Genomic DNA, 27852 nt, shown 5'->3' on the forward strand with positions numbered 1-27852 from the left:
TCAATTTGCCACTATTACAACTCTTCTCTGATCACCTGCCCAGGGTCATTTCAGAACCTCCTTTGAGCCTCTAAAATTTAGCAGCTTAAATAAAGGTAGGCAATTCTCTGAAAGAGTAAATCAGACTAACCCTCCCTTTGAGAAAAATTATAAAAGTTGGAGCAAATACTTTAAAAACTTGTTATGGGGCATCAGAGAGCAACCAATACAGCCAGGACTTAAAGTACCAGGATCCAGAGTGAAGGGACACAGAGGAGGGCAGCCGTACATTTGCTGGTGCTTTGCCTTCTTATAGAATTTTTCAGTTCACATTGTGTGTCATAGAAGCCAAACAGAAACCAGCAGCATGGAACTTATGGCACTCATTAGGCTGGGAGGACAAAAAGCTAGAAATTCAAGGCTGGCAACCTAGCCATGGATTGAGATTGATTCAGGATCACAGAAGAGAAGAACTCAACAGAAGTCAATCTAAATTCCATGTGCTGTTACCCCTCAAGGCATTGACTGATACCTAAACTGTGAATGTTTGGGATCAGACAGGGAGGAACCAAACAAAAAAAGCATCCACCAAGGAAAAGACTTTAGTAGTCTCATAGTCCTGGGGAGAAAAACCAGAGTTCAAATCCACCAAGTGAGAGAAGCCCTTGTAAACAACCAGTACTTTTAGTTGAGACCAACGAAAGTTCTATGACCTAAGAGTAAAGGGGGAGAAACAGAAATTGACTAATATGAGCCAGTCAAGGTGATCTTCATGCCAAAAAAAATTAAATCTACACCAGAAGAAAATGATATCATTCAGAGCCCTACAATTTTCTTTACACAGACTGTCATCAGTAAAAAGTAACAAAGCAAGCCTGGCGTGGTGGCTCACGCCTGTAATCCCAGCACTTTGGGAGGCTGAGGTGGGCAGATCACGAGGTCAGGAGCTCGAGACCATCCTGGCTAACACGGTGAAACCCTGTCTCTACTAAAAATACAAAAAATTAGCCAGACGTGGTGGCAGGCGCCTGTAGTCCCAGCTACCCAAGAGGCTGAGGCAGGAGAATGGCGTGAACCTGGCAGGCAGAGTTTGCAGTGAGCTGAGATCGCACCACTGCACTCCAGCCTGAGCGATAGAGTGAGACTCCATCTCAAAAAAAAGAAAAAGAAATTGTTAAGACTGTAAATGTTATGTTATATGTAGTTTACCACAATTAAAAATTTAGAAGAACTTTTTAAAAGACAGAAAAGAGCATGAACTTTTGAATTCAAATTTCTTCGTGAAAATAATCTGGAAATTTTTTAAAAATACAATGAAGTTCACATTTTAATGCAAATTTACAGTAACAATATAACTATGACATGTTTTATGTATGCATAAAATTTCAAATAATGTGACTCTTCTGAGATTTTAAAAGCTAAACAAGAATCACAATATCAATTCTAGAAGGCCAAGTGAACTGTAAATGCCAGGTAATGGTGTTAACATTAACTGGCTGACGAACAGAAACACAGTGCTACTGGGGGAAAACTAGTCACGATTTGTAAGTTTTGAATTATGGCATGCTGTCAAGAATGCATCCCGCATATAAACTGCACCATTCTCTACAAAATTCTCGCCCCCTCACTGGACAGTATGATTAAGTATGTCTGGGGTCAAATCCAAGCAATTGTATTTTTAACACCTCCCTGGGATTTTTTAAGACAAATGGCCCCATGCTTCATTGTTTGAAAAATCTCTGGTCCTTCATAAAGGAGTAAGTGCATGCATTCTGTAAAAAAATTATTTGTGAACATGTATTATATGCTAGGCTATGAGGATATAATATGAAGCAAAAGTATAACAACCACACAGAGTGTATGTTCTAGTGAAGAAGTCAGACAAATAAGCTGCTATTACAATAGAGTGCAATTACAATAAGGGTCCTGTATACTATGACAAGGAAGACAGGGCATTATGGGACCATGTGTCAGGAACACTTCACTGAAGGGGATATATGAGCTGATACGCAATTGATGGAAATTAACCAACCAAAGAGGTTGGCCATTATCCTAAGGGAAGGCCAGGGAATAGGAGGATCTCTCTGAGTGTAGTGTGGAAAATGGAATGAATTGGATTGGAGGAGAGACAGCAGTGAAGAGAGAAGCTTAACTAGTCTCCAGCAGCAGTAGTTGTAGTGAGAGAGAATAAGGGCATGGGCCAGGGTACTGACCATGAGAATAAAATATTTAGTAGAAATAATCTATAGGCCATGGTGATAAATTAGATGTGAAGACGAAAAAGGAGAAGCTGAAAATGATTCTTAAGTATCTGGCCTGGGTAGAAACATGAATCGTGGTAGCATCTCGGGATTGAGGATGCAAGGGAAAGACAGAGTTTATTTGGGAAGGCTGAATTTGAGGCATCTGGGAATGTCCAGGCAAGGGTGGTATCAGATTTTTAAAAGTGTCCTGATTAAAGAGTCGTCAGCTGGGCTTTAAAACCATGACAATAGATGACATTGCTCAGTGACTATTTGTAGGTTGAAGAGAACCCTAAGAATATATCAAAGAACAGACAAGATCGGGCATGTTCAGGGTGGTATTACAATCTACCCATCTGACAAAGGTCTAACATCCAGAATTTACAAGGAACTTAAACATATGCAGGAGAAAAAGACAACCCCATCAAAAAGTGGGCAAAGGATATGAACAGACACTTCTCAACAGAAGACATTTACACGGCTAACAAACATATGAAAAAATGCTCAACATCACTGATCATCAGAGAAATGCAAATCAAAATCACAATGAGATGCCATCTCATGCCAGTCAGAATGGCAATTATTAAAATGTCTGGAAACAATAGATGCTGGTGAGGCTCTGGAGAAATAGGAACACTTTTACACTCTTGGTGGGAATGTAAATTAGTTCAACTATTGTGGAAGACAGTGCAGTAATTCCTCAAGGATCTAGAACCAGAAATACTATTTGACCCAGCAATCCCATTACTGTGTATAAATACAAAGGAATCTAAATCATTCTACTATAAAGACATATGCACATGTATGTTTATTGCAGCACTATGTACAATAGCAAAGACATGGAACCACCCCAAATGCCTATCAATGATAGACTGGATAAAGAAAATGCAGTATATATACACCATGGAATACTATGCAGCCATGAAAATGAATGAGATCATGTCCTTTGCAGGAACATGGATGAAGCTGGAAGCCATCAGCCTCAGCAAACTAACACAGGAACAGAAAACCAAACACCCCATGTTCTCACTCATAAGTGGGAGTTGAACATTGAGAACACATGGACACAGAGAGGGGAACAATACACACCAGGGCCTGTTGAAGGATGAGAGATGAGGGAAGGGAACTGAGAGGACGGGTCAATAGGTACAGCAAACCACCATGGCACATGTGTACCTATGTAACACAGCTACACGTTCTGCACATGTATCCTGGGTTTTCTTTTTTTTTTTTTAGAAGAAATTAAAAGAAAAAAGAAAAATACCAAAGAAGGCCTACAGAGGAAGTCTAGAAGGATGTGGAGAGGTCAAAGGAAACTTTGGGGACTGTGCTGAGTTGGAAGCTAAGAGGGTGTTTCAGAGAGAGACAGTCAACGATGTCAGAGGCTTCCAAGAGTAAGATGAACACACAAAAGTGCCTTCTGGAATTGGCAATGTGAAGGTCATTCACAGTTGGTCCAGGGGTTTGAGTGAGTGTGGGGAGCAGGCATGGACTAGAGTAGCTGGACAGTGAGGAAGGCAAGGTCATGGAGAACATGAGCATAGATGGCTATTCTGAAAAGTGTGGCTATGAAAAAGGGGAACAGAGGAAAGGGGCTGGGTGAGAGGCTTGCTTTTGTACAGGGGTATGTTAAAGTTGGAAAGGCTTAGACATGTTTAAATGGTGATGAAATGGGTACGGGAAAAAGAGAGGAACGTAAGAGTGTTCACTGAGGAATAAGCCCAGGCTGCAGGTTTGGCTTCATTACTAACATCTGTTTGAACTTGAGTGAATCTTTTCGTCTGTCTGGGCTGTGGCATCCTTCACTGCTAATTGCAGGGCTTCTCTCTCTGTGGTTTTCAAACTGCACCCCTCAAAGCTGTCTGAGTGCCCACGTTTCAGCTTCAACCACAGAAACTTTACCTCTCTCTTATGTGTTTTTAATTAACTTAATTTTAGCAATTTAATGCATGCACATACTTTGGAAAAGCAAAATAGTAGTAAAAGAATTATGGTAAAAAGGAGCAACTTCTTCCAGCTCCACATCTGCCTACTCTCAGCCACCCTCAATTCTTGTGGATACTTTTCTCTAGTATTTATACCAGTTTAGCTAAATTAAATTCTTATCTCAGTATTTCCTAAATATAGACATCCTCTGATTTCTGTCTCACCCTACCCTTTCTTCCCCAACCCCCAACATAATAATATCCCAATTTTTAGTTAATAGTGTTTGCATTATCATAAGCACACATATGTTGTTCACTGACTCTGCCTCCTTTTGTGAAAAACCTGTCATTTCTCCTGCCAACAATATTTCCCTCTTTTGTCTCATTCATCTTGATTTCCATGTAATGATTGCTATTTTTTCCCCTAAACATTCTGCCACCTCAAAAGCCTATCACTATTTTCCCTGTTCTTGCTTAATCACAAGACTTCCTCGGAGAATCTCCTCCAGGAGCCTTCTGCAGTTCCCGGTCTGCAGCAGAGCACCCTGCTGATGCTGGGACCCACTTTCTCTGTTGCCCATGTGGAGCTGGCCTGCTTCCAGCTGCCACATCTTTCTCCTCCTTGGTCTACACCCTTGCTTTGGTACAGCCTGTCCTCCAGTGGCTTGGGAGACACCACTGTTCAGGACTGGATAGCTGAAAACGTCTTCAGTCTACCTCCACCTTTGATTGAAAATTGACTGGTGATAGAATTCTGGCTGGAAAAAAAAAATTTCCTTCAAAAATGTTAATGCATTGTGCCATGATTGTCTAGCTTCCATTTTGGTTGTGGTGGTGTCTGATGCAGTTACAATTTCCTATTTCTTGACCTTGTTTGTTTTATTTCTCTTGGGAGATTGTAGGTTTTCTCTTTATACTCTTATTTTACAAATAGGTGCCTTGTTGTGGTTCTTTCTTTATTCATTTTGTTGGTACTTGGTGGCCCCTTACATTATGAAGATTCACGTCTTTCAGTTCTGAGAAACGGTCTTGAATGAATTTATTTTGTAATTTCCTCCACTTCATTTTTCCTGTTTGCTCCTTCTGGGGTTTCTTTTAGTTTGATATTGGACTTTCTGGTTTAATCTTCTAATTTTATCCTTCCTTCCTTCCTCCTTTCCTTCCCCCTTTCCTTCCTTCCTTCCTCCTTTCCTTCTTTCCTTCCTTCTTCCTCTCTCTCTCATTTTATGGGAGATTATTTTGACTTTATATTCCAACTTTTCTATTAATTATTTTTTTTTGAGATAGAGTCTTGCTCTATTTCCCGGGCTGGAGTCCAGTGGCGTGATCTCAGCTCACTGCAACCTCCACCTCCAAGGCTCAAGGGATTCTCATGCTTCAGCCTCCCAAGCAGCTGGGACTACAGGTGCGCACCACCACACCAGGCTAATTTTTATGTTTTTTTTAGTAGAGGCAGGGTTTCACCATGTTGGCCAGGCTGGTCTCGAACTCCTGACCTCAAGTGATCTGCCCGCCTTGGCCTCCCAAAATGTCTATTAATTTTAAAAATATAGTTATATATTTAATTTCCAAGATTATATCCTTTTTAATAACCATTTGTTCCTGTTTCATAGATACAATATCTTCTCTTATCTCTGCAAGGATATTATCTCTCTGCCACCCCACACGCATACCTATATAAATCCTTCCTGTCCTTTAGTCCTTCAATTCAGCTCAAAATCCACATTTTTATGAGGACTTATCCAATCAGCCCAACTATCCACTATAGCATCATTATATTCCACACCATCTGTCTCCTATGTGAATATGTTAGGCTTGCATTGCCTCCTATTGAAGGATAAATGTTATCTCCCCAATTACACCTTCTCATGAGCAGGGGCTGCTCTTGAAAATTAAGTGTAGGATACCAATATTTTAAAAGTAATAGAAGAGTTGGAATATAAAGTCAAGATAATCTCCCATAAAATAAGATAAAGTGAGAAGGAAAAAAGAAAATTAGAAGATCAAACCAAAAGAGCCAATATCAAACTAAAAGAAGCACCAGAAAAACTGAAATAGAAAAAAACTAAATAGAAAAACTGAAGTGGAGGAAATTACAAAAGAAATAATTTATCTTAGTTTAAAAGAAAAGCTTCCTTAGCTTAAAAAGTTTACTTTTCTGTATCAGCCACAAGGCCTTGTCTAGAACTGTGGGAATGGCAAGTGCCAAACCAGTGTTTGTTGATATGAATTAAATGATAAGTCATCCTCATCCCTAAATATGTAATATAACCAAATTTTAGAAATTCATAGAAAAGTTAGAATATAAAGTCAAGACAGGCTATCCCAGTTAGGATTCTTTAAAGAGTACTAAGAACATAAGTATATAAGTATTTGTCAAATAATATGCGTGCAGAACTTATAGATTTTTACAATTTTTTCTTTTACCATGTTTCTTTGAATAATTCTATTGAATAATTAAATATTCAGTAGCAGTATTGCTTTTTTTTTTCTTTTGAGACAGAGTCTTGCTCTGTCACCAGGCTAGAATGCAGTGGCGCCACCTTGGCTCACTGCAACCTCCGCCTCCCAGGTTCAAGCGATTCCCCTGCCTCAGTCTCCCAAGTAGCTGGGACTACAGGCACGCACCACCATGCCTGGCTAATTTCTTTGTGTTTTTAGTAGAAATGGGGTTTCACCATGTTGGTCAGCCTGGTCTCGATCTCCTGACCCTGTGATCCACCCACCTCGGCTTCCCAAAGTGCTGGGATTACAGGCGTGAGCCACTGCCCCCAGCCTAGTATTGCTTATTTTTATTAAGTCTTTCTTGAAGCTCTCAATTTAGATTTCATGGAAAAAAAGCTTTCGTTTCCCACTCATATTTCATTGGTTTATGAAATATTTAATTAAACCGTGTCATTGAAATACCCAGAACAGCTAACTGGCACAAGCAGGATCAGAAGTAAATACATCTAATCTTTGTATGTGACTCAATCCGTAGGAACAGAAAGACTTGAGTGTTCTGGAAGTAACCTGCCACCCTCTAGTCTTTAGCCTGCCAGCAGCATCAGTGAGCAGAAAGAATGAAGGGCGTTAGACTGTCCCGTCAGTTATGTGGGCGTCACTCAAGAGAGTGTTGACTGTGCTCCATTTGTGTACCAAGAAGAGGGAGGTCTCTGGCAGAAATGGATTCATGTTCATCATCTGTCTTGGGTTCCCTTGCAGTCAAGGACATACATGGGCCAGCCAGATCCTGAGATATTGTGCTGGGTTTTTTTGTTTATTTGTTTGTTTTTTGAGATGGAGTTTCACTCTTGTTACTTAGGCTGGAGCGCAATGGTGCAATCTCAGCTCACTGCAACCTCCGCCTCCCGGGTTCAAGTGATTCTCCTGCCTCAGGCTCCCGAGTAGCTGGGATTACAGGTGCTCACCACCATGCCTGGCTAATTTTTGAATTTTTAGTAGAGACAGAGTTTCACCATGTTGGCCAGGCTTGTCTCAAACTCCTGACCTCAGCTGACCCGCCTCGGCCTCTCGAAGTGCTAGGATTACAGGTGTGAGCCACCACTGCGGGCCAATATTATGCTGTTTTAAGACAAAAGACTGTGCACTAATCTCTTAGCACTGAAGATTAGTGCATAGTCTTTGGTCTCAAAGTATCACAAGGCTCACCAGTCCAGGGGGCCAATTGTCTTGGTCTCATTAGAACCAAGACCCACCAACCTAAGCTGTGATCTCCTGGCCATGAGGCCTTAAAGGGCCAGCAGGACTCTGCCAGGCCTCGGAGTCTCACCTTTTTCATCTCCAGGATGGGATCCCCACTCTCTCCCCATTTCCAGCAACTTGGGCCATCAATACCAAGCCATATCTGTGCCCTACCTCTCTTCTCCATCCCACCTATAACGATCAGGCTTTGGAGGAGTCAAATATGGATTTTCAAAGAGGAAGTAGGTTATCCAGTTAGCCTTGGGTGGCCGCTTCCAGAACATGAATTGTTTTTCATGACAGTGAGCCAGGTGGAACTTGGAAATTCTGCTTGCATGATGTTCTTCTCTTAGAAAGGGAAACCTCTAAGTATAGTGGAGATAGATTGGCATTAATGGCCGGAAAGAATATTTTTATTTTGTTTTGGTCATACTCAGTGGACCAGCATCACTTTGTAGCCACCATAATCACAAACATAAAGGAAGCCCTCATTCACGGTCACTGCCCCTGGGGGAACAGACTGTTCTGCAAACAGGGGCTTGGGAAAACCCCACAGAAAATGTAGCTGGAATACTGTATGAAAATTACATGGCAAACAGAAATATCAGCCTCTCAGTTAGATGAGGGTTGCAGCTATATAAAGCCAAAATGGAATCAATTCAGTTGAATCGGTTTCATGATAAATTTAGTGATGTGAATGTTTTACCTGGCCCCGGTTTGTTCAGAAGCGACGTAGGACTCTGTGTACAGAGAAAGGTGGCCAAACTGCACCAGATTCTACAAAATGGTAAGTGTGTTTCTCCTCTCTCAATATCCCAGGCTGTCATGCTTTTCTCTAAGGAGTTTTCTTGTTCCTGATATGGACATCCCATAGTTCAGTCATGAACAAAGACAGATTTCCTTCTAGATTGATAGGAAGAATAGATAGTAACATTAAATTTAAAATCTTACCCAATCCCCTTTGACTCTTGTTTTTAATTTTCCTCCTTTTTCTCTGCATTTTAATATTAAGTGGCAAGACCAGAGCTATTCCCCCAACCTAGTGCATTTGGTTTATTCTAGAGATGTCTTTTCTTTTGCTCTCGTGGCAGTTCATTTGGGACTGAGTCTATTTCTAGATCACTAGCAGGCTGACTCCCTTCCTGGATGGCAGGCTATCCCCAGCTGTGGCAGTGCTGCACCATGTCCCTGAGCCTGGACAGGGACTTCCATGAAGCAGTGCCTCCTCACTCGTCCATCTCCTTGCCTGGCTCATCGGGCCCAACCCAGCAATGATCTTCACTCCCCAACAGTCAAGGAAACAGGCAGCTGTCCACCAAGCCTTCTCTGTGGCCTCTTTCCACACCCGAGCTCCCCACAGCCTCCTCTACTCCCTTCTTCTGCGTGTAGAAGACTGGCTTTAATTTTCTTAAAGATTTTTTGAACTATCTGTGATCCTTCCCCCTAGACTCTAGAATGGCATCAAAAGACTTTCTTCTACAGATGTTTCCTCATCTCATCCCCGCGTTAGACTCTGAACTTTTGGATCTGCTTATCCTGTGCTAGATAGTCTCTTAGAGAAGTGGGACTTCCACATGGTGGAATAAGTACCCTAAAAATGGCCTCAGGGAGAAAATAGGTCGCGAGTTAACACTATTCGTATCATAGCCAAAATGTATTAGATATACCCAAGAAGTGACTGCCCCTGCCTGATCACAAAAATAATTCCAATTGAGGGCAACATTTTTTAAAACTATGTTTCAATGTGTTCTCTTACAGCAAGCTTGTCCAACCCCTGTCCCACAGGCCACATGTGGTCCAGGCTGGCTTTGAATGAGGCCCAACACAAATTTGTAAACTTTCTTAAAACATTATGAGATTTTTTGTGCGATTTCTTTTTGTAGCTCATCAGCTATCGTTAGTGTTAGTGTAGTTTATATGTGGCCTAAGACAATTCTTCTTCTAATGTGACCCAGAAAAGCCAAAAGATTAGACACCCTGTCTTAGAGTATCCATCCTCCTCCATTACCATCCTTCTCCCACAACCCCCACCCCAAAAAAGGTTCAGTGACCCCCTTCTCTTACTCAGCAAGTGACAGAATCCCTCAGTCAATCACCATAGAATTAGGCTTTCAGGTCAGATAACACCAACATTACCTTCTGTATAGAACCATAAATTCCAAGCTTAACATGAACAGAAGGAAGAATCTGTGACATTAGATCACTGTGCAACATTTGTTTCAGGGGACTAAAGCAATAGGTTGAAGGGATTTAATAGAAAGATGTTTATTAAAAATAATAATTTTAAAACCCTGCCCCTTCCTATATTTGCTTAAAAAAAAAAACTTGGTATAGGAAATAAATGGTCTGTCTGAACCCAGGAAAATAATAACAATGCCTCTCTTTCCTTGTTTTAGGGAATGCTGTCGATTTTTTGGAGACAATGGCTTGACTTTGAAGGTGTTTTTTACCAAGGCAGCACCCTTTGGTGTTCTTTGGACACTCACAAACTACCTGTACTTACATGCAATAAAGAAAATAAACACTACGGATGTCTCCGTGTTGTTCTGCTGCAACAAAGCTTTTGTGTTCTTGCTCTCATGGATCGTTCTCAGGGACAGATTCATGGGAGTGAGGGTAAGTTCCTTATTATCTGTCTTCCTCCCTCACTCAGTCATGTCAACCAAAACCTGCCCATCGGCTTGCTTAGCTCCATGTGCTGGACCATGAGCATAAGCTGCTGACCACTTTCCTTCTGATTTGCAGCAGAAAATGAGCCCAGCAGAGGGCCCGGTTCTTGGTGTGCCTTGCCAACCTTCTTGCTTGCAAACCATACTAGACAAGCATTCATTAAAGCACCTTTCATTTCAAGCATTTCAACAAGCATTCCCTAAAGTGTGTGCCAGTCGGGGACCCAGCCTGGGAATGGCGATGTGCTCCGCTCTCTGCGTGCTCACCCCGTCTCTCATGGGCGGCTTTCCCGGCTGTAGGGCGTGGCATGACCGTGCCCTGCAGCCTGGAGCTTTCTGCTAACACTGCCACTCTCGGGTGAGGATGTGCGTGAAACCCAAATGATCCTTCGGCATCCATGCGTGCATGCAGTCTTGGCCCTTTGCCTGGGCCTTGTGTACACAGCCAGAGTGGGCCAGACACACTCATGCTAAGTCCCAACTGCGAAAGGCCAGCTTCACTTCCTTCTAACCAATGACGAAGGGGGAGTGAAATTATATCCCTTGAATTACCTCTCATTTTACAACCGAGACTCAGTCAATTACATTAGAAGCTAGTCAAAGTTAGCTCGTCGGATTTCATAACAGCTGTATGAAATAGGACACGTGCACTATCAAATATCAGCTGAAATAGAGAGATTCCCCAGAATAAAAGAAACAGGTGAAGTTTCGCAATGGGCGGAACCCTAGAGACTTCTGACTGGCTCCCTCTTGTGGCCAGTAGCTGCCACTGCCCCGTCATCACCTTGCTACAAACCAGCGCCAAGAGCATTTGGCCAGGCCGCTAGTTCTCTTGTAGTTAGTGTACAGCTTTCCCCTTAAGCCACAAAGCTAACAGCCGGTTTGAGGGGCAGTCCCATGAAAGTAAACCCTGCTGGCCACCAGTACAGGGCCCTCTACTTCTGTCCTTCCCTCATTGTCCTGGGAAAAATGACATCACCCTAATGGTGCATTCACACCCACCTAAGTTACCCAAACAGCAGTGGGGAGGTGAGTCAACTTCTGAGTTTTATTTTTAACTTGCAGTAGGGGGAAATTTTGTTTTGAGGCTTAATGTTAATTTTGGAATAAAAACTCACTCTCTGTGTCACCAGAAAAGCTTTCAGCAAATAAATGATCTGATGCATGTCTGCAAGAAATGCAGATACTTCTCACAGTGAGCCACCCAGCAGGCTGCCTGACTCGATGCTGAAGACCTGAATGTCCTGGGCCCCCCTGCAACCCACCCATGTCCTTCCTGACTTTATTTTGTTGTAAAGAGCCAGGAAAATTTATGGAAATTTTTGGCATGACTCAGATGTCCCTAGAAAATTCCAAATGAGACCCTGTTCCTGGGAAGAGAAGCTTCAAGGTTAATTCTGCATCTAGCAGAAGAAACCCTTTTTTTTTTTTGAGGTTAAGAGAAGGAGGTGTGAAAAACTTGAAAACTACTCCTAAATTCATAGAAAGCAATATGATGCTTCCAGATCTTTATTGCTATACATGGATAAGACCCCTCCAACCCCCTACCCAACAATCATCCTCGGAGAATATGGCACATTCTGGCCATGCTGGCCCCTTGATTGGTTTGGTCTGTTGCTGATCACTGTGTACTGAGCAAAGTTTTGTGTTGAAGGCCTTTGGTACTGGACTGACGCTGAATGAAGATCCCAGGAGCCAGTGTCAGTGATGGCATTGATGGCATTTTGTAACTTGCAAAGCACTGCGCAGTTATGAGTCTCTCTAATAATCATTATTCCTCTCAGAAGTGCATGACCAGTCATCTAAGAGCTTCCTCCCACAGGTTGTGTTGGAGCTCCCTGTTCTCTTCTTCAGGAGTTCAGAGAGCTAGCAAAATCCATCATGAGACACTGCCATGTACCAAAGGGACTGAGAGATTCTCCTTGATAAACAGATGGAGATTTAGTTCCAAGATAATATCTAACTGGTGCATGGGACCTCTCAGACTTCACTCAGACCTGGGTTGCCTGGCACTGTCCATTAGGTAATTTCCAAACACTGAAAAGAATTAACATATTCTCCATCCTGGAGGGCTGAGCATATGAGCTTGAGAGTCAAGCAGACATAAAAATCCATGTTGAAGGCACAGCCTTATGTTTGTGGAATTGGCTGCTAAGGAGACTTGTGTTATTAAGGCAATTACTCAAACCACAAGGGCCACGGTTCCTGGAAAACATCAATAGGTCGAAGTCGTGCGCAGATCCAGAAGGAAGCAAACGTGTCTTGTCATGCTGGGGAGATTCCTGGCCACGTATGGTATGAGAGGGTGAGAAGCCGTTGGAGTGTCTGTGTGGAAGAAGCCAAGCTGGTTCCTTGTGTCGCCATCTGACTCTCTGCTTAGGTGTGCTTTCTGTATGTTCCCTGGTTCTCCAGGTCAGGGTTCTAGCTCAGGGATGGAGATGTCCTAGGCTAGAGTCAAGTGACGAGGTCACAGATCTTGGCTCCACTCTTATAAGTTGTTTGGACCTTGAGCAGACGAGTAAATGTCTCTGAGCCTCTGTTAAATGGAGAGAATATTACTACTCATCTTAGAAAACAGTTGTGAGAATAAGATGATGCATGCCTCACACATAAAACTCAACAAATGGTATCTTTTCTTAATGGCGTTATTCTTATTATTCCTTCTCAATTGGAGGGAGTTGATGGATCAGCCCAATTCTCTTGTTGGTGGATGAACATTTAGAGAGGCAGTTTAATGTGGCAAAAGCAAGAGGAGGATGAGGGCAGGTAGAACCCTGGGCACACACTGCCCGCTGGCTGTGGCCAGGCTGAGTGAGACCACCCCCAGCCTCCATGTCAAGGGAAACGGGAGGTGAGATTCTCCGATTGTTCAGGGCTTTTCAGGACCACCCATCACAGTGAGGGTCTTTAAACCAGGAGGGACAGGGGAAGGAGCTAGAAGGTGAGCTAAGAGGTCATCCATGGGGTCCTCAAACCCCAGTGGCACATTCCTGAGGATCATGGACCTTTTTCCAAGATCAGTTCCCATCTCAGTCAGATTCCAGCTGATGTTTCCAATAATCAAAATGTTTACAGTGTTTCAAAGGGGCCATCCATTCCCAAACACTATCTGGTATCTGGTCGTGACTCCCTTCTGTGTGGGGGGCTGCCCTCTGCAACCTGAGCCCAGCATGGGGGAAGACACAGTGGACAGGCGATGGTGGAGCTCACAGCCCAGGCCACTTTCTACTCTTGGACATAGAAGGAGTGGACTAGAGGATCCCCCAGTTCCCTCCAAACTCCAGTATTCCGTGAGTCAATGAGAGCAGGCCAGGAGCTGGGAGGGAAAGAGTTGGGGGAAGGATGATTAAAAATCTGTCCATTTTTCCCTTTTGTAAAATTACCTGAAGCTGTGCAAATCTAAAAAGCTTCCAAATGGGGTTCTGTTTGGCAGAGAACAGGCACCCCGCCACGTTTTGTTGTTTGTTGTTTTTTAGGTTTTTTTGTTTGTTTTTGTTTTGCAGAGACGGGATCTCACTATGTCACCCAGGCTGGATTGCAGTGGTGCTATCATAGCTCACTGCAGCCTCAACCTTCTGACTTCAAGTGATCCTTTCACCTCAACCTCCTGAGTAGCTAGTAGTCAGGGGCATGCCACCACACCCAGCTAATTTTTTGCATATTTTGCAGAGACAGAGTCTCACCATGTTGCCCAGGCTGGGCTTGAACTTGGGGGCCCAAGCAATCTGCCCGCCTCAGCCTCCCAAAGCACTGGGATTACAGGTGTGAACCACCGCACCAGGCCTTGCCACCTTTTAGCAAGACTAAGCAGGAGAAGCCCTAGTCTGAACGGTGATTAGACCTCACCTAGGGCACCACCAACCCTCCTCTCTCCTCTTTAAAGCTCAAAGGTTTCCGTTGCCTTCCCGTTCAGTCCCACAAGGAACAGGGAGCAGAACTGTCATGGAGATGAGTGGTGTGTCTGTGACTCAGGCCTGGGTGCGTGGGACTCAGATCTAGAGCTCTGGCAGCCGGGCAGGTTATGACAGTGGGTCACCATGCTGGATGAGGACATGAAGATGCTAAGCAGTAACCCCCGGCCTGTGTTCCTTCCTTACCTCCAGCCAACTGTTGCCTAGACAAAGCAGAGGTGGTGGCTCTTACCCATCTCGCTCTTGGGCCACTGTGACCCATCAGTCTTTGTTTTAGGATTGTTCCATGGGGAGCATTGAGGGCTGGGGGGACAGGAACGTGTAAGGAAGGAGAGGCATGGGGAGGTCAGGGAAGCTCCGTTGTCATGATTCCACACCCACCCTCAGCACCTGTCCAGGGGCCCCGGTAGGGAGAAGATGTACGTGGAGAACGTGGAACCACAGAGCGGACTTGACTGGCCTTCCTAGCGAGTTTGTTTTAGTGCAGGAAATGGGCAGGAAAATATTGTCACATGAAAACCAAGAAACTCAGATGTGTCAGGGTGTCAAATGTAACATATGCGCATACTTTTCAAAAGATAGAACTGGAAACTTAACAGGAATTCCAGGCATCAGGAAGGAATCTTGAGCTCTGCTCCCAAAGGCCCAGGGCACGTTCCAACCCTGCTGCGTTCCACAGGGTATGGAGAGTGAGGTAGGAGCCCTAGTTCACATCCCAGCACGTGGGTCCGGTCATAGCAGGGCTGCTGCTGTCCAGAGAGTGGAAGGCCTCCAGCCAGGGGTGTCAACACTGTGCCTTGTGGGTGGGACCCCCAGGAGAAGGCTGGGAGGTGTGGGGGAGGAGATCAGAGTCCCCCTGCCTGCCTGTCAGAATGAACTGATGGGGTGGCACAGGCTCCTCTGATGTTTATCTCCTCAACAGACCAAAAGGTCAATGGCCAACCATGCTGTCATTTCCTACCCCCTTGTCCCTTCCCCCAGCTTAGACACACAGTGCAGCCCAGGCAGAAGCTTTTAGCTGTTTATTATTTAATCAATAGAGAAGAGAGGAAGAGGTTGGAAATCTGCCCTGCAAGTCTTCAGAAAAATATCACCCCTCACTCTCCTTCATTTCCTCCAACTTCAGCCGTAAGCCTGGAAAGCCTCAATAAAAGGTAGCTCCAAGCCGGGCACAGTGGCTCATGCCTATAATCCCAGCACTTTGGAAAGCTGAGGTGTGTGGATCACCTGAGGTCAGGAGTTTGAGACCAGCCTGGCCAACATGGTGAAACTCCGTTTCTACTAAAAATATAAAATTTAGCCAGGTGTGGTGGCAGGCGCCTGGAGTCCCAACTACTCGGGAGGCTGAGGCAGGAAAATCACTTGAACCCTGGAGGCAGAGGTTGCAGTGAGCCGAGATAGTGCCATTGCACTCCAACCTGGGCAACAGAGCAAGAATCCGTCTTAAAACAAAAACAAACAAACAAAGAGGGTATCTCCAAAGGGGAGATGCACCAAGCATCTGGAATTGGGCCATTTTCTTCTCTCCATTCCTTTCTCCTGTCTTTTCATTGGGAGTCCTCTGATGCCTGCCTGGGTTGGCGTGTTCCTGGCAGCACTCTTGCATTACATGTGTCCTCTGGAGCAGAGACCAACTCTTTCCCCCCCTGCTTTCTCACTTTTCCCTTTTTTATTTTCTTGTGGGGAAAAATTCCCTTATGGTCTTGCTATCTCTGTTTCTTCCTCTTAATGAACACTTCTACACAGTACATGTAGCATTTGAATATGAAATGTAGGCATACATCTGATGCAAAATGGTGTGGCTGACTGCAAGTGAATTCCCATACCGGAAAGAACACGCAGACAGATTGGGCCAGGCAGTGCTCTCTTACACGATAACCACCTGCTCTCTCAATGCCTCTGCGTTAGGGGTGGATACAGCATTATATAGAAACATAGCGTATAAGGTATACCCTAAGAGAAGTACGTAACTCAGACATACTGCATGAGATTAAGCCACATTATGTTTCACTAACCTAAACATCTTATGTTTCAACTACTAAGGCAACCTCAATTTGAATCTAACAGTAGGTTGGCAGTACTTCCTATGTGAATCACGCGTTCCTGTTTATATATGTAAGCACCAACTCTGCAATCAGGCAGACCTGAAATCTGACTCTGCTCTTCCACATACCAGCTGTGTGGGTTTGGGCAAGTTACTTAACCTCTGTGAGCCTAGGTTTTCATGTCTACAAAATGAGGTGAATGATAATATCTACTGTGAGGATAAAATGAGAAAATACATAGAAACATATATCCTATGGCCACTCAGTTAACCTTAGCTATTTGATATTGTTTTAGACAGCTGAAGTTGATTTTGAATGATTCGTAAGAGGGATAAAATTCTCAGTAAATCCAGGAGTGGAAACGTCTCCTGCACATATTTGTTCTACTGACAGCAACCCCCTCTCCACCTCCTACCTGGTGACATTTCTGCAGCTTCATGGCTACCTCAGATCAGTCCTTGTATTGATTCTCTGTGCTGGTGCATTTTCTCCTTTGAGGAATATTGTCCCAGGTGGTTTATCTCCTATTTGCTCTGGCAATTTCACTTTGCACAAGAGTTATGTGTTCATCTCCATGAAGCCTCCGTCCCATCTGAGAAGTCAGTATCGGGACAATCACAGGATTGAGGGGAGCCTTGGTGGGTAGGGTGGAGGGGCCTATGGCCACGAAGGAAAGGAACTGCACCTCCAAGGTCAGGACATTGTTTGTAGCCTTGATTGGCAGGTGACATTCTGTCAGGCCCCACTGCTGGGATGGAAAATGGGGACAAGATCTGCTGTCCTCCTGGTGGCTTCCCTGTTGAGATATGAAATACATAAAAGCAAGGTCACAGGAGGTCTTTCAGAAGGCTGGGAAAGAACTCAGGTCATCTCCAGGGGCTTCCCAGGGATTATCTACTAGGCTTGTCATGACCAAATAACCTGCCACTGCAACTATGACCACCTCCATCTCAGGTCCCCAAGAATCGCAGTGACTGGCCACCACCATGCCACCCATTCCTTGCTGCCAGCGGTTTCAGTTCTTTGGTCAAGAAGCCAAGCTTTGCTGAGTGCCCTCTCTAAGCAGCAACAAAAATTTAGACAGGAGTCAGACTTTGCCTGTTGCTCCCCCAAGGAGGAACAAAAAGGAGACACCACTTTCCCCTCACGTGTCTGAACCCCACACACATTTCCAGCTCTTTAGCACTTGCATAGTCTCTCTGACTCCGTCCCGACTTCCCTGACCAGCATTTTCTTCCGTCCATCCAGATTGTGGCCGCCATCCTCGCCATCGCTGGCATTGTGATGATGACCTACGCTGATGGCTTCCACAGCCACTCCGTCATCGGCATCGCACTGGTGGTGGCCTCAGCATCCATGTCTGCCCTCTACAAGGTACGCCCGGGGAGTGAACTTTCTCAGCTGGCTGGGCTCTCCTCAGCCAGCACAACCAGCTTTAGATGGCTTGTCCTTTACTTTTCAACAGCTTCTGATGATACCTGTGCTTCAGGACAGGCAGCTCTAGATAGCTGGAGTCAACTGTGCAACAGGCAGACAGAGACGTCAGTCGAGGGCAAGGGGGAGGTGTGCCACTGCTCTTGGCTTTGGCTCTCTGGGCCTTCCTATCTGTAGCCACATTGTTGCAGCACCTGGGATAAAATGGGTCGTGCCTATCCGCACAGTCAGATTCCCGACATCATCGATGGCAGCGAACAAGCTCAGTGTTTGCTCAGATCATTTGCCACCCTATGGGGTGGGAAGACTTGAATATCTGGTGCAGCTTTGTCATGTAAATCTTTGCCCACACAGTTTTTGCAGCCACCACTGCTCGCTATGAATCCATATGCCTTGAAGGCTAAATAAATAAAAGTACAATGGCTGTAATATGGGGATAATAAAGTATTTTGATGAAATGTTGGGAACCATGGGAAAACACTTGCCAACTTCAGGTCTAGAGGAAACAAATTTTTATTCCCACACCCAGGTCCATTTCTCTGTTCACCTCCTACTTTATCAAGCCCCCTGGCTGCTCTCCCCCCTCACTTCCCTTCTCCTCCTCTCTCCTTCTCCTAAGATCCATAGCAGAGAATGCAAATATTTTCAGGACTCCAAATTGGAGAACTGACCTAGAAGATTCAACGAGAAGTGAGATTTTAGTTTTGAGACTTATCAGCCCTTTGTGGATCCAGACAATAGGACTGATATAACTAAGCACTGTAGAGAGTCATAAGAAAAGGCATTTTTTCCCAGCTCTGTGAGTACCATGCGTTCTGGTTTTGGGAAAATGAAATAACTCAGCCTTATCCTTCATCACCTCCCTGCCCTCACCTCCCACAGAGGAAGACACACATGTCATTTTCTTTCTCTGAACACCTCTCACCGAGGAGACGTGATAACCTAGCACCACTCTGAGACTCTAGCAACTGTCCAAATGCAGGAAATATTTTGAAGGCTACGTACACTCTGCTAGACTCAAACAGCTGTGGACTAATAATGAGAAGCAAAAAACAGGGAGAAACACAATCCACAATGAACACAATATTCTGATTCAGATTCCCGTCTCCAACTCCTCTACTACTTGTCCATGGGGACTTCTAGGTGAGAGGCTGAAAGCCATTTACTACTTCCTGAAAGCCTTCCTGCTTCCTGCATTTTTCAGGAAATACATGAGTGAGTTGGGAAATGGCTGAACAAGGAGAAAGCAGGCAAAGTAAGAGAGACAACAATGCAGAGACTCAAATTAGACCACAGCTCACTCAGCACAAGAGCTGCCCTGGGGCCATCTGCATCTCTCAGTTCAGCTTCTGGCCACTCCAATCACATTCACCCACTCCTCCTGGCCTTCCAAGCCCCTGAAATGATGTGCAATAAAAGAACAGGTGCAAGAAAATAAAAGTTTGGTGCATTCCACTAAAACCCATGCCATTTCTGGAATGGACATGGTGGGATGGAGCAGAGATGAGCAAAATCCTTCCACCCTTGATTTACAGAAAATATCTTTGCAGCCAGAGCACTCTTTCTTGGGAGCAGTGGTGTTCAACCTGCTTATACAGGGTCGAGGATCCCTTCTAGGGGTCTCTGAGAGGATGTGTAATCATGGCAGATGTTTTTGAGTGATGTAGTGTCAGGAACACAACACAGACTAATCAAACCTAGTATGAAAACCCATGACTCCCAAAGCAGCTTTCTGTATAGCTAAAGAGCAACTCTCCACTGCCATGTCGCTGAGATTTGAATATGTGAGCAAATGAACACAGGCCAAACCCCGTGGAATTCACCTGGAATCTAGTTTCCATCCTGCAGTGCAAACCGAGCGTTGTGGAGTGAACTCTACTTCGCTTACATCATGTTGGGGTCTGAGGTGAGCCTTCACCCCGTCCTCCTCTGCTTTCTCCTACAGGTTTTGTTCAAGCTCCTCCTGGGCAGTGCTAAGTTTGGAGAAGCCGCCTTATTTTTGTCCATCTTGGGTGTGTTTAACATCCTCTTCATCACCTGCATTCCTATTATCCTCTACTTTACCAAAGTGGAATACTGGAGCTCTTTTGATGACATTCCATGGGGAAACCTTTGTGGATTTTCAGTTCTTTTATTGAGTAAGTGGTAACCACCTGTCCAGAATTCCCAGAAAGCAATCACCCACAGAGGACCCTCAGGAAACATGTTCCCTGAAGGCAGAAAACAGTGCTCATTGCTATTCTTTAGTTCTCACTGGTTTTTAAGATCTTTCTTTTTCACAAAGTAGTCTTTGAAATGATGACATTGGATTCGAATTCCAGAGCCAGAATCAATGTAGTAGTCACAGTGGTCACTGCTGCTCTGAATAATGAACTAATACCCCAGTGTGTTGCATATTACCTACTAAGCACAGTACAGCAAGGAGCTGATAAACTAATACCTGCAGAGCTCTTAGAACATTGCCTGATAAGTGTCAATATTCAATAAATACTATAGATTATCATTATTATTAATGTAATCATCATCATTGTCTCCATTACTTGATATAAGTCTAGAGCTAGGCAGGAATGCAACCAAGGACATGACTTACCCAGTTTCCATCTAAAAACACATATCCCAGCCAGGTACAGCGGCTCATGCCTGTAATCCCAGCACTTTGGGAGGCCAAGGCAGGAGGATCGCTTGAGCCAAGGAGTTCGAGACCAGCCTGGGAAACATGATGAGATCTCATCTCCACAAACATTTAAAAATTAGCCAGGTGCAGTGGTGTGCACTTGCAGTCCCAGCTACTCAGGAGGCTGAAGTGGGAGGATCACTTGAGCAGAGGGATTGAGGCTGCAGCGAGCTATGATTGCACCACTGTGCATTGCACTCCAGCCTGGGTGATAATGCAAGACTGTGCCTCAAAAAAAAAAAAAAAAAAAAATTCCCAGAGCTCCTGTTCATGCAGTTATCCCAGAAGCATTGCCAGCAGCAGAGAAAAGCAAAACTGGTAAGGTGGTCCCAGTCACCTTCTCAGTGGTTACCATTTCCAAACTTATTTCCCTTCTTCAAAACTCAGGGAACAGAGGGGCTGAGTACTCAGAGTGTCTGCTCCTGGTCCCAAGTCCCGGAGCCCCCAGAGGAACTCTGAGTTCACTGAATCAGAGTAGAGGGTCACTGTAACTCCTAAGACTCCAGCCTCATCAGCGAAACCTGGGTCAGATAGGCCAGCAGGGAGGTAAAGTACAGAGCAGTCGCGAATAACACTCGTTGTTTACCTTCTTTATTTCAGCATTCAATATTGTATTAAATTTTGGAATCGCCGTTACATATCCCACTCTGATGTCTCTTGGAATCGTCCTCAGCGTACCTGTGAATGCAGGTAAACCTATGTGGCTTTCTATATCTGCACATAAGCACACACACTCAGTCACCTACTCACACACACATGCACACACTCATGCATACGTGCACACTCACACATATACACACATATACACACGCATACGCACACACACTCACACATACACACACATACTCTCACATACATACTCACATATATCCTTGCTGTGCCTGCTATAGAATGCATGTTTACCTGTCTGCCAAAAAAAAAAGCATTTAGGTGAAATGTTGATATTAGTTATATATGCAATATTTTCTCCATAATGGGCTGATTTTCACATACCACTTCAAGTCACAGAAAGTCTGAAGGCATCTTGATTCTAACTGGTATGGGGAGCAGAAATGAATCTCATCAGTATTATTAACAAATGCAGGAAATTATGTAGCAGAAAAAAATGTAACTTCTGCAGGTAACTTTCTGGGGGAGAAAATTTGCTCAAGGCATGAGGTAGAAACATGCTGACAAGCTGAAGAAGCGTGAACGTGATTTTCCCCGACCTCCAGGAAGACAGGGAGAGAACACTCTTTGCCTAGGAACTCGGGACTGCCCTTTGTTTTCCCCTGGGGACTCGTTGCCAAGGCACACAGTTGACAGCTCTTTCAGAAGCTTGTCTTCACCTGCCCCTCACCGCCTTCCTTTTCCTGGCTCACACGGATAGGAATTTTGGATTTTCTTCCCAGAACCTCCTGGCCTCACACCTGACCTCCCTAGGCATCCTTCTCTCAGCCAGAAAAGGGCTGTGAATCTGTCCTCCCCGGAACACTCACTCCTTTGTCCCTGGCACAGCTTCCTCCAAAGCCATCTCCCAAATCCTGCCGCTTCCAGACCATTAAAAGATTGCCCCTCCCCCACCCCAAAGGAATGGCAAACCCTTATCCCGTTCAATGTGGTGGTGAATATGCCTGCAGGCACCCCAATTTCCCAAGCCTTTCCCCACGACTTGGTTTCCCACCGCTCCCATTCCAAAGGCGCTGGACCTCCCTGCCCCACCATGGCCCAGACTCCCCTGGAAGGACTGCCTCACGCAGCGGCAATGTACCAGGCCTGGGGGAGGCGTCAGGAGACAGGGCTCAGGCTCAGCACCACCACGACCCACCTGGAGATCTGTGGTCCCAACTCATCTGCTCTCTGAGCCTTAGCTTGCCTCCCCTGCAAATGAAAAGTCATACCTACCCTTGCTACTTTGGTTGATGTGACAACCAGATGAAATAACTGATGAGACAGCATTTCAAAATGCAGAAAGCACCTGAGCTCCTGGACAGCTGGTAAAAAAGAAAAACGGCCCAGATGCTGCAGGCTTCTGAAAAATCACTTGTCACCATCCTCCCCCTACATTCTTTGCATCTTTAGTTTGTAGTCACACCGTGTTCCTGTCTCCAGAAGGCATGTTCCAGTTGTCTTATATAGAAACTTACTTTGAGCGTATAATATGGCCAGATGTTTGAGAGATTAATTAAAATCATTTTTCATTACTTACCTGCAATATAAAAGGTTTAATGATGAGTCCAGAAAAGGAATACCAGGCCACTCTTGATTGGAAGAGAGAAGCCGGGGAACCGGCCGCGTATCTCACTTGTCAAGGCAGAGCCATTGCCCGGCTTTTGGGTTCTCCTCCACATCTGCTCAAGGGACTGGCTGGTTGGCTCTCCTTATCTGCTGAATTAACAGAATGTCTTACTAATATTAAAAATTAAAATACAGGCCAGGCACAGGAGCTCAAGCCTGTAATCCCAGCATTTTGGGAGGCCAAGGTGGGAGGATTGCTTGAGCCCAGGAGTTCTAGACCAGCCTGAGCAACATGACAAAACCCCATCTCTACAAAAAAAAAAAAAAAAAAAGTAATAATAATAACAAAAATTAGCCGGGCGTGGTAGAACCTATAGTCCCAGCTACTCAGGAGGGCTGGATGGGAGGATCGCTCGAGCCTGGGAGGTGGAGGTTGCAGTGAGCCCTGATTGCACCACTTGCACTCCAGCTTGCATGACAGGGTGAGACCCTGTCTCAAAAAAAAAAAAATACAGTTGACCCTTGAACAGTGTAGAGATTGGGGGCACCAAACCCCGAATAGTTGAAAATCCACATACAACTTTCAGTTCCCCAAAACTTAACTACTAATGGGGTACTGTTGACCAGAAGCCTTACTGATGAAAAACAGTTGATTCACATATATTGTGTGTGTTATTTGTATTATATATTGTACTCTTACAATAAAGCTAAAGAAAAGAAAATGTTATTAAGAAAATCATAAGAAAGAGAAAATATATTTGCTACTCGTTAAGTGGAAGTGGGCCATCATAAAGGTCTTCATCTTCACTGTCATCTTCACATTGTGTAGGCTGAGGAGGAAAAGGAAGAGGATGGGTTGGTCTTGCTGTCTTGGTGTGGCAGAGGTGGAAGAAAACCCACATATAAGTGGATCCGTACAGTTCAAACCCATGTTGTTCAAGGGTCAAATGTGTGTGTGTGTGTGTGTGTGTGTAATTATCTATCTATCTATCTATCTATCTATCTATCTATCATCATCTCCTCAATTGCCCTTCATTCACTTTTTTTAATCACATAAATCAATGTTTGAACTACCAAGTCAGTTTTGGGAGGTGACATACAAGTGCAAGGCTTCATACCAGAGAGGTTTGATAAAGTTAAGGGTGATTTACTAGAGGTAACCCCAGCCCACCTGGAACAAAATCATACTGAGGAGAATCCTGTGGTCCAGGGAAGACCACAACACTGCCAGACAGAGGAGGATGCCCACAGGCCCTGCCTGCTCTCCACCGACATGCCCCCAACCCTGCAGCTGAGTAACCTCCATGCCCTGTCTCCCACAGTGATTGATCACTACACCAGTCAGATCGTCTTCAATGGGGTCCGGGTCATCGCCATCATCATCATCGGCCTGGGTTTTCTCCTCCTGCTCCTGCCAGAGGAGTGGGATGCCTGGTTGATCAAGCTGCTCACCCGACTCAAAGTGAGGAAGAAGGAGGAGCCTGCAGAGGGCGCTGCTGACCTGAGCTCAGGACCTCAGAGCAAGAACAGAAGAGCCCGCCCTTCCTTCGCCCGCTAACACCACTCATCTAGAACTCGGTGGTAATGACTGGGAGGTCTATTCCTGCCGGGAGGAACCTCAGTTGGGTAAGGTGTACATATCTGTACAGTTTTGGTCATCTGCGGTAAGTTCTATGGTATTTATTGGCATGTCCAATTTGCTTGCACTTTTCCACATCAGACCTTCCACTTAAGGGCACCAATTCAATACAAAAGAGAAAAGAAGAACCTCTCAGTGCTTTTCCAACGAATGTAAAGTGGGTTTAAAAGATCCCTGCGTAGATCGTTTTGGATGGCTGACGTTCTTGACAAGCCAGGGCAAGTGTTTTGAATCTTAGCAAATGAACATGACATTGTACACTGTGATTATTTTTCAGCTATGGTAGGTCATATTTTGTTTTATACCAGAGCTGTACTCTTAATTTTAAGGAATTTCAATGAACCAAAAGATAACTGTCAATTTATTTGGACGGATGGATGGAAGGATGGAAGGAGGGAGGGAAGGATGTCTGGGATGTGAAGAGGCAAGGCAGAAATGGATGATGAACATCAAAAACTGTCAGAGGACAGGTCTGTGCCAGGTACCAGGAAGGACAAGATAAGTCCAAGCCCCGGCTGGCCTGCTCTCACGTGTCTGTGTAAGATCATGCAAGAGAAATCACAGTGCCTTCTACAGAATTTTCGTCTTTGCCTATGTGAAGCGAGGTGACGTGATACGTCACTGGCGCCGTCTTATAATTTAGATGTAAAAATCTTTAGAAACAAATAAAACTCTCTATATATGTGTATGTCTGTGTACAAAAAAAATGACAGAGCTGATGGCCAGTGTATACAGAGCGTGGCCCGCGGTGTACAATACCCATATAAGGTACATTGTGCAGGAGGGGAATTGCTGGCTGCTTTTACTTCCTGACCAAGACTGAAAAATTATTTACTGAAATCTGTAAACCTTTTTATGAAACTTTTAAGCACCAGGCTGTTTACTTACACTATTTAGGTCTGCCAGAAAATTCTATCTGTGATAGATCTGTAAAGAGGGTCAGGGGTTAGAGTTTACTATTTTTGAAGTTTACATTGCTACATATGAAATGGAAACATCATTTTGAAACGTTGTCATAACCCAATGGTGCATTCTGTAACCATGGAGTCTTTTGTTTCCTGGGGGAAAGGGGCATTCATGACCTGAACTTTTTAGCAAATTATTATTCTCAGTTTCCATTACCTGTTTGGCCAAACAGATTAATAAAATATTTGAAAAAGAAGCGTTCAGTGCTGTCTCCGTGGCCATTCTGTTACTTTCCCACTGCACCAGTCCTGAAGCAGTCCTCACCACATTCTGGCTTTTCCTCAACTGCACTTGCCCCCAAGAACCTTCAAGGTGGGTAAGCCAGCCCATCTGTCTCAAGGGAAGGAGACTGTAATATTGATAGAATTGACTTCTGCAAAAGTGAAATGCAGAAGCATCCCCAAAGCCTCACAGAAGCTCTAAGTCCTGGGGCAGCCTCTCCCTCCCCTCCTTCTCCCCGTTCCTCTCCCTCTCCCTCAAGGTACCTGCCCTCGGCTCAGCCCTGCCTGTGGCTTCCTTCTCACTTTTTCTTCTGAACGGGATCCGCAGCTCCGTTTACACTGGTCTCTAAGTGCCACCCAGAGCGGCAGCCCCAGTCCATAAATCTACCCAGTCTTCCAGCTCAGCCCCCACAGCCGCCTGCCTGCCTTGGGCAGCCTAACTTACTGCTGGCTTTTCGGATAATTTGATTGATCCACTTCAGTAACATTATGCAGCTGTTCCAAGCAGCTGCTATGCCAGGCGCTATGAGAGCCAGTGGGTCTCATTCTAGGGCTACAGATGGCCAAGTACTCTAGGAAGGCGTATGAGCCAAGGGGAAATGAGAGCCTTTTCAGTACACCTCATCCCATCACCCACACCTGGAGCGTCTACACTCCATGCACCACACGTACCACTTCATACGTGGGCTCTAAACCTGGAGAATCTCGTTATCCAGAGCAGAGAGCTCCCCTACCCAGGGTGTCCAAGCATGTCTGGGAGGGGGCAGCTGGGGCAGCAGGATGCTGGGCTAGTTACCTCCACTACCCTGTTGAGGCTCCAAATCCCAGGGAGACAAACAGATATTTCCTTTGCAAGCCAGGACCCGAAAAAGTGGGGAAGCCCTGCCTTAGGGTAGATTTATCTTATTCTCCCGTTGGGCAAAAATGACCATGAAAACCCAAAAGAGTTGAGACCATGGACTCAAAGGGATATGTCACACGCACATTCGTGGCAACACTATTCACAACCAAAAGGTGGAAGCAACCCAAACACCCATTGACAGATGAACGGATAAAGAAAATGTGGCATAGCCGTACAGTGGAATATTATTCCACTTTAAAAAGAAAATCTGAGCCAGGTATAGTGGCTCACACCCATAATCCCAGCACTTTGGGAGGTGGAGGCAGGAGGGTCCCTTGAAGCCAAGAGTTCAAGACCAGCATGGACAACATAGTGAAGCCCTCTCTTTACAAAAATAAAAATTCAAAAATTAGCTGCGCATGGTGGTGCTTGCCTGTACCCCTGGTTATTCCGGAGGCAAGAGGATCCTTTGAGCCCAAGCCTTCAAGGCTGCAATGAGCTATGGTCACACCACTGCACTCCAGCCTGGGCAACAAAGCAAGACCCTGTCTCAAAAAAAGAAGGAAAAGGAGAAGGAGAAGAAGGAGAAGAGGAAAAGGAGGAAGAGGAGAAAGAGAAGGAGGAGGAAGGAGGAAGCAGGAAGGGGGAGCGGGAGGGGAGGAAATTCTGATACATGCTACAATATGTTGAATCTTGAAGACATTACAATGGGTGAGATAAGCCAGTCACAAAAGGGCAAATGCTGTCTGATTCCACTTATATGAGGTTCCTGGAGACAGAAGTAGAATGCTGGTTGCCAGTGGCTGGGGAGAGGGGAAATGGAGAGTTACTGTTTAGTGGGCATATAGTTTCAGTTTGCAAAGATGAAAAAAACCTGATAGCGATTGTTGAACAATGTGAACGTACTTAATGCCACCGAACTGTACGCTTAAAAATAGTTCAAATGGTAAATTTTATGGCACGCGCATTTTATCGAAATTTTTAAAGGGACTATGAAGGGTAACGTGTATGAAATAAAAGGGTTAGAACTCTCTTGCGGTCATTTCGATACATTCTAAACCTGAGTTGGTGTTGGGGGAGGGGTGGGTTGAGAGATTTCTTTCCAGAAAGAAAACAGCCACAACCACAACACCTCCACTCCCCACCGCGCCAGAAGGTTGCCAGCACAGGGATGCGCTGCGGCAAACCTAGGAGGGACCTAAAAGCAGAAAATCCTAGAAAAGAGTTCCTGCGGATGGAACAGCGGGGCGGCTCTGAGATGCAGGCTCCGTCCCTGCTCAGCTGGGGAATTGTCTGCCCTCTAGAGGCGGGTCTGGGTAGCAATTAAAGAATGTTTCTCTTTGGGCTCCTTTAAAGAGGAAAAGTGAAGCCAAGACGGAGGGTACAAGAGAGGAGACCAGGACT

At 45.0% G+C, this 27852-nt stretch overlaps 1 protein-coding gene across 3 annotated transcripts in view; it reads left to right on the forward strand.

The window, feature by feature from the left end:
- SLC35F3 (solute carrier family 35 member F3) overlaps positions 1-25589 on the forward strand; it is a 410117-nt gene extending 384528 nt beyond the window's left edge. For all 3 annotated transcript variants that reach the window (XM_055234153.2, XM_055234154.2, XM_063613450.1), the window contains 5 exons: positions 10228-10447; positions 17705-17830; positions 19836-20028; positions 21165-21254; positions 24104-25589. In XM_055234153.2, coding sequence (XP_055090128.1) covers positions 10228-10447; positions 17705-17830; positions 19836-20028; positions 21165-21254; positions 24104-24339 — 865 coding nt within the window. In that variant the 3' untranslated portion in view covers positions 24340-25589. The remainder of the gene's footprint in view (positions 1-10227; positions 10448-17704; positions 17831-19835; positions 20029-21164; positions 21255-24103) is intronic.
- The last annotated feature ends 2263 nt before the right edge of the window (positions 25590-27852 follow it).

The sequence above is a fragment of the Symphalangus syndactylus genome, chromosome 19 (assembly GCF_028878055.3).
Source record: "Symphalangus syndactylus isolate Jambi chromosome 19, NHGRI_mSymSyn1-v2.1_pri, whole genome shotgun sequence".
NCBI classification, from domain to species: Eukaryota; Metazoa; Chordata; class Mammalia; order Primates; family Hylobatidae; genus Symphalangus; species Symphalangus syndactylus.